Raw genomic sequence first — 6,627 nt, forward strand, 5'->3', positions numbered from 1 at the left:
GGCGGGGCGGGGGCGGGAGGGGAACAGGGCCACCGCGCCTCGTGCCCTGCCCGCCTGAGCTCAGGGCCTGTCCTGTCTGCTGAGAGCTCGGCCAGGTCTGCGGAGTTCAGCTCTGCACCCTCCCTCCGGCTGGCCTCTGCCCTCCCGGGCATTCCTGCGCGACACTACACAACGCCTCCTGAGTCGCCAGGATCCCAGGGCCTGGCAGATCCCAGGGCTGCTGTATTGGTTGGGAGCTTGGGGATATGTCGCCCATTCGGGCTGGCCTAGAACTCAGTGGTCCTCTGCGCAGCCTTACAGGTGTGTGCCACACGCCCTGCTCAGCCCCAGCGACATCCTGATGGTGGCTGTGATGTGTGGAAGAGATGGAGGCGGTGCGCGGCTGTTCGTATCCAGGAGCAACGTGGAAGTAACGGAGTTTGTTCTGTTTGTTTTCCCAGCACATGATTAAATACCGGTACATACCATTCACACACGGGAAGAGGAGATACAAAGGGAAGGAGGACGCGGGCAAGACGTTTGCTAGTTAGAAGCTGGACTGAGTCACTCACGTGGTCAAGACCGGTTTGAGCCATTGTAACCATGCCTTTTCTTCACATAAAGTAGTTGATTATGAGGGAGTCGGATTTTCTTTGAAAAAGAAGCCTCAATGATTTGTAACTGAAATATCAGGTTCTTGAAGAAACTGGCATTTAAACCAAATTACGATTTCCTCTTCAGCGATTTTCATGTTTCCCAGCATACGGAATTAGAGTAAATGGCGGGCCCGGGGGCCGGGGCTCGGGGCTCGGGGCTCGGGAGGGCAGGAACCCGGCCGCCGTCCTGCTGCCCAAGGCCCTCCCGCCGGCAGAGCTGGCCCGGCTGGCGTGGAGAGGGGCCGAGGCCGCGAAGGCAGAGCGCGTGGCCTGCGGCTCTCATGCCAGCTCCGGTGTTCATCTCACTGGAGGTGGCTCCTGTTGGCCTTCACCATGACGACTCTGCTCTGAGCTACCCTGCTTCTGAGGGCCTGGAATTATAAATATATATATATTCTATTTTAATTGTTTGAGATTATTTTGACACATTTCTTTGATACCTACAGTTTTGATTTTGATTAATTTAATCTGTGCTCATGCAGCAGCCCCTGTAAGATCAGCCTGGTCCACGCAGGCCAGGCTGCAGGTTTACCCGGTTCTCTCTCCCTGTGGGGGAGAACACGACCTACTACTGCATGTTCGCTTTTTTGATGTGATAAACATTTTACTAATTGACTTTTTAATTCCAACTTTATTAAAGACAATGTCCCCTTGCTTGTGTAGTCTTCATCTCCCACATGGGTCGCTGCCCCAAAGCCCAGCGTCTTGGCCTCCCTGGGTGGTGAACCACGTGGCCGGCGTGCTGCCACCCCCAGCTGTGGACATCCCCGTGGCCAGGTCAGGCGCCCACTTGGACGGGACCTGCCTGTGTTGAGTGTCAGTCATCTGCGTTTTTTGCTGAGTTTTGTGTACTTGGACCCGATCTCCTCCAAGAGCCTCTTTAGGCCGTGGGATCCTGCTCTGCTACGCCACAGGACATTCTCGCCACCTGTCAGCGTGTGGAGCGGGAGCGGGGATCGGTGAGCTCTGGACCTCATTTCCCTGGCCTCCGGCAGGAAGGGATGGGAGCCAGAGCAGCGAGGGGTGGCTTGTGGAGCGGAGCCCCGGCTCTCTGCGGGGACTGCCTTCCCGCAGGGACCGGGAGGCCTCTGGCACCCCAAGAGCATGCTCTCCTGGCCTTGAAGACCAAAGCCCCGACGCCAGTGGGGAGCGTGGCACAGCCTCGAGGCCGTCCTCGGGAGCCCTTCCAGGCCAGCCTTCTGTGAGTTAGTGAGGGTCAAGCTGTCACCGGCATGTTGACTGTTAATTCAAAAAACCTGTAAGTACTAAGCACGGCGGAAAGAGGCTGAAGACAGCCGAGGCAGTGCTGGCTGCCGCCCACCCAAGGGCACGTAGAGTTGGCCGTGCCTGCCAGCTGAAAGCGCCTCTGCTTAGAGTGGAGACAACTCTCACTTTCTTAAAAAAGGCAGCAGAGAACATAATATCAAACAGTGTGTGCTGGACATCTCAGAGGTGCTGGGCCCTGGCTGGGCTGTACACCGATGCCCAGAGGCGTCCTTCCTGGCTGTCACCACGCGGGCTGGGCACTCGGCCCTGTCTGCGCCTGCTGAGTGTGCTCATCTCCAGTAACTTCTGTGCTCTCAGCTTGTGGCTCGGACGGGTGGGCCCCGAGCAGCGCACGCCTGCCCAGCAGGGTCTTGGGCCTCTCCTAGACGGAGTTCTGAAGGCTCTGGCACGGCGGCCTGTGACAGTGTGAGGGTTTTATAGTTTCTGTCAGCTAGTTAGGCTCGAGGACAGCTTTTCTCCAGGCTCGTTTCTTCAGCCACTTCTCGGAGCCCTCCTGATGTGGCTCAGCGGTAGTGCCGCAGGTAGACGAGCTTCTGGGGAGGGAACTTTTCCCTGCAGAGGGGACACTCCATCTGTGGGGAGAGGGATGGTCCCAGGCAGCCTGCCGGTGGGCCCTGCATACCCACCCACTCCCGCCTGTCACCTGCTTGTGCCTCACAGCACAGCAGGCAGATTCCTGGTACTCTCGGTGGGAGACAGCCTTTCCCAGAGGGGCTGAGTGTGCAGGGAGCCGCAGGGCCAGGTGGGCCTGGCAGCCTCAGCAGGGCCTTCCCTGCAGGTTTCTGGCACCCTAGCCTGGCCTTTCTGTCCAGCAAGCCCGCGAGCAGTGCTGGGCACCCTGGGCCTTGTGGAACAGGAATTGGCCAGAGCTGCCACTCCGAGCACCTCCCTCGAGGGCCCTCCATGGAGGAGCTGTGGGGTCTGCCTACTAGACACAGGGCTTTCTCTGTGCCCGCAAAGGAGCATGTGCTCCCCACAGTCATGCCCCGCGACTGCCCTGCCCGCCAGGAGTGAACACTGTCCCGAGCGCCTGCTGCCGGGCTGGCTGGAGCCAGAGGCCACACTTGCCTCTGCAGCCCCTGACCTATGGGAAAGAACGTCTGGTGCCACGTGTGCGGACAGCCCGGGGCTGCCAAGTGTAGGGACTCCTGTGCACCCTTCGTGCTGCTTGCCCTGGTGCTTCCAGCAAGGTGCCCACCTCCCCTCGATGGCACCCCGAAGCCAGGAGTGCCCTGTTGCTGCCCCCTGCCCGGGGTCCCCTGGCCTCATACCTTGGTGTTGCACCACTCAGTGATGCACTCCCAGCAGAAGAGGTGGCCGCACGGCGTGGCTGTTGAGTGCCTGCGCTCCTCCAGGCACAGGGTGCACAGTGGGGCTTTGGAGGCCACCCGGTCTTCCAGGGAGCTCCTGAGGGGGACAGGACACTGGTGAGGGCACCTCCCACTGGGCTCACCATCTGAGGGTGCCCCAGACCACACACCTTCGGTGAGGCAAGTTGCGATGCAGCCGCCATTCCTTGCGGGCACGCTGCCTCTGCCGGAAGCTGTACAGCTGCAGTGCCAAGGAGAGTGCCAGGTGCAGCAGGGAGATCAGCCCGAGCAGCTGGTAGCCGGCGCGTGCCTTCCGGTCCTCTCCAGGCGGGTGGCGGGTATGCAGCTGTGGAGGCAGGTGGCCAGCAGGGTCAGGACTGAGGCGACACTGCCTCCTCAGTACCAGGAACATCCAAAGGATGAGACTAGTGAGCCCATGGGTTTGCGTGGCCCCAGGGTCCCCACTGAGGCCAACTGCCAGGTGTCTGCACAGGCCTCAGCCACGAGGCTGAGTGGGTGAGGGTTCCGGGATCACCTGGCCCGTCTTGCAGAGGACTGCAGACATCACCGGGAGGAGCACCAGCATGAATGCTGGGGTAAAGGGGTGCTGTCCTCTTAGCAGGGCGCACAGCCCCTTTGGGACATCACTCCAGTGTCTCCCAAGGCTGACACCAGCAACCTATGGCTGTGTCCCCCGAGACTGCCTGTTGTCCAACCCCCATCCCCCCATATTCGCACTGGGCTCCAGACAGGACCCTGTACTTGCCCCCAGTTCCTATGAGGGTGACAGTGACTCTCTACAGAAAAAGAGCTGCTTGGTGAATCTCAGCTCTTGCAAGGGGAGGATGGCCTCAGATACCCTGAAAGTCTGGCCACATCCAGGCCTGCCACCTGACCTAGTTCCTAAGCAAGTGACCTGGCTGTGGGGGAGGGTCATGTGGGGAGGGCAAGGCAGACGGGGCCTCAGGCTCTGGGTGAGCAGGGCAGCATGGGCATCTGTGGGGAGTTGGATGCAAAGATGTGGGTGCCGAGGAGGGAGGTGGCTAGGCCACGAGGAACAGGGAGGTCCAGCAGGGATGCCTGCCAGGGGCAAGGAGGCCTCCACCATGGCTGGAAAAATATCCCTGGCCCAAGACCCTGCTTCTTGATGTGGTGGCAGCGTGCAGGCTAGAGCCCCAGCTCCACATGGCAATCCTGCAGCCATGTGCTTGTCGCTTAGGGCCCCCGGTCAGTGACCCTGCCCCCCGCAGGTCTGCAGGAGGGAGAGCTTGCTGTGGCCCAGCACTGATGGCTCTGCCTGACCTGACCTGATCTCCGGCAAAATGAACCTGGGAAGGACCTACAGTTTTTCAAGTGTGCAGAGGGACACAGGCCAGGCAGCAGCAGTGGGACAGCCGCAGCACTGGCCCGTGGCACAGCTACTTACGTAAGTGATCCCCGAAAGCCTCTTGGCCAGGTGATAGAAGACACCATGGATGTAAAACCAGGCAATATGCAGCCGGTGGAGGCAGGCGAGGCCCTGCCTGAGGACGAAGATGGCCCGCTGCAGCATCTTCCTCTGCTGCTCGTTCAGGGTGGCTGCGTGGCGACGCACCCAGCGCCGTGCCCCTGACCGGCTGCGCCCACTGGGCACCAGGCTGCTCTGCAAGGCCCGGGCTCCATCGCCATCGACCTGCAGCTCCTGTTCCAGTGGCAACAGGACCTTGTCCAGCAGGTAGGGCAGGACCGCATGGAGTGCGACCAGCACGCTTCGGCGGAGCCTGGAGGGCACGCGCTGCCTGGAGGGGTCCACCTGGACGATGCCCACATACTCCTCCCCGAGCGTCTGGTAGCCTGGGAGGATGACAGGCATGCACAGGTGAGGGCCTGCCTTGTGGACAGACTTGCAGGTCCAGCACACCTCCCTCAGCTTCTGTGCCAGGTGCCAGTCCCATCTGCCACCTGGTCCAAGTCGTCATGGCCTCCATGGCAGAGGGTCACACAGCCCTGCAGCTGCACTCAGTTCCCAGCACCTGGCCAATGCTCCCCAGCCCTTTCCCGCTGCTCTGGAGCTGTGCTGCTTTCCATTCTCTTTTCCTGTCCTCCCTCTACCTATCTCCTGCCCAAGCCATGGCTCCGTCTCCTAGCTCCCCACTTCCGACATGCACTGCTGCAGCCGCAATTCATGGCCAGGTGGACCAGGTCTGTCCAGCTCAGCTGCTGACTAGATTGCCATGGGATTCAGACAAACACTTCAAAACTCACCCTGAGGAGCCAGGGAGATAGTTCAGTGGATTACGCACTTGCCTGGCAAGCGCAAGGACCTGAGTTCAATCCCTGAACCTGAGTTCAATCCCTGGCTCCGCCAAAAAAAAAAAAAAAAAAAAAAAAAAAAAAATCACCCTGCGAGAGTAGGGTTTCCGCCTCCCACCCCCAAGAGGGCAGCTTCCTGTCCCCGTCGAAGGTGATGCTGGTCCTTGCTCCTCACTCTTCCCAAGGGTCTCACCACGACTGGTGGCAGACCACTCAAACCCCTTTGGCTTGCCTCCACCTCGTGCTGGCCTGGTCACAGCCAGCTGCTGGCCTCACCCCTGCCCATGTCCTCATGACAGCTTGTCCTTTACAAGGAAAGCCAAAGGGTGACAAGGCCCACAGATCCCTTGGGTCCTCCCAGGCTGCCGGGGGTCTCCCTTCAGAGGTTTAGTCCCAGCTGCCTGCTGTCTGGAAGTGCTCCCCAGGCCCCAGACCTGCCCTTGCTCCGGAAGTGCGCATCAGTCTCCTGGTGCTCATCTGCTTCCAACCAGAGTGGGTGCTGGGCTGGGACCCCACTCCTGCGGGGTCCCTGGAAGCTCTTCCCTAAGGGACAACCATCAACCTTGGACCTGCACTGTCCCAGGCAGGGCCTCACTGCCAGCACGCCTGGACAGCTAAGCACTGTGACACGTTTGTAGCACGAAGGCCCGAGCCCTGGAAACAAAATGCCTTGGTTTCCAGAACACAAAGCGGGACGCGAGCAGAGGCCGCAGGCAGGAAGCTGCTCTGGGCGGCGCCTCCGGCCCGGATCCCTCCTCCGCTCTGAGCCCGAGGGGTCGTGGGTCCCTCCAGGGCCTGCTACCTGCCAGTGTGGTGAGGCCAAAGTAGGCCACATCGGCGAGCAGCTCAGTCTCCTTCCTCCACTCCAGCCATTTCTTTGCACCTGAGGAAGAGAGAGACGTGACTCGCAGGGAGCGTAGGGGTCATCTAGCCTGCGGACAACCACCTGCGCACGAGGTCTAACCCCCGCTCCGGAGGCGCCCGGCCAGAGGAGGCGGAGGGCAGGCTGCGGAGGGCAGGCCGCGGAGGGCAGGCCGCGGAGGGCAGGCCGCGGAGGGCAGGCCGCGGAGGGCAGGCCGCGGAGGGCAGGCCGCGGAGGGCAG

At 61.0% G+C, this 6,627-nt stretch overlaps 2 protein-coding genes across 3 annotated transcripts in view; one reads left to right on the forward strand and one right to left on the reverse strand.

Moving 5' to 3' along the window:
• The window catches only part of Rer1 (retention in endoplasmic reticulum sorting receptor 1), a 10,950-nt gene extending 9,661 nt beyond the window's left edge, over nucleotides 1–1,289 (forward strand). For both annotated transcript variants that reach the window (XM_004639596.2, XM_023699486.1), the window contains exon 7: nucleotides 441–1,289. In XM_004639596.2, the coding sequence (XP_004639653.1) occupies nucleotides 441–530 (90 nt within the window). In that variant the 3' untranslated portion in view covers nucleotides 531–1,289. The remainder of the gene's footprint in view (nucleotides 1–440) is intronic.
• The window catches only part of Pex10 (peroxisomal biogenesis factor 10), a 20,488-nt gene that overhangs the window by 13,274 nt on the left and 587 nt on the right, over nucleotides 1–6,627 (reverse strand). The window contains exons 2-6 of the mRNA XM_004639597.2: nucleotides 6,327–6,407; nucleotides 4,659–5,065; nucleotides 3,403–3,578; nucleotides 3,194–3,329; nucleotides 2,206–2,494 (exon numbers count right to left, since the gene is read on the reverse strand). Of these exons, the coding sequence (XP_004639654.1) occupies nucleotides 2,426–2,494; nucleotides 3,194–3,329; nucleotides 3,403–3,578; nucleotides 4,659–5,065; nucleotides 6,327–6,407 (869 nt within the window). The 3' untranslated portion in view covers nucleotides 2,206–2,425. The remainder of the gene's footprint in view (nucleotides 1–2,205; nucleotides 2,495–3,193; nucleotides 3,330–3,402; nucleotides 3,579–4,658; nucleotides 5,066–6,326; nucleotides 6,408–6,627) is intronic.

This window comes from Octodon degus, unplaced genomic scaffold, assembly GCF_000260255.1.
Source record: "Octodon degus isolate 3935 unplaced genomic scaffold, OctDeg1.0 scaffold00113, whole genome shotgun sequence".
Taxonomy (NCBI): Eukaryota; Metazoa; Chordata; class Mammalia; order Rodentia; family Octodontidae; genus Octodon; species Octodon degus.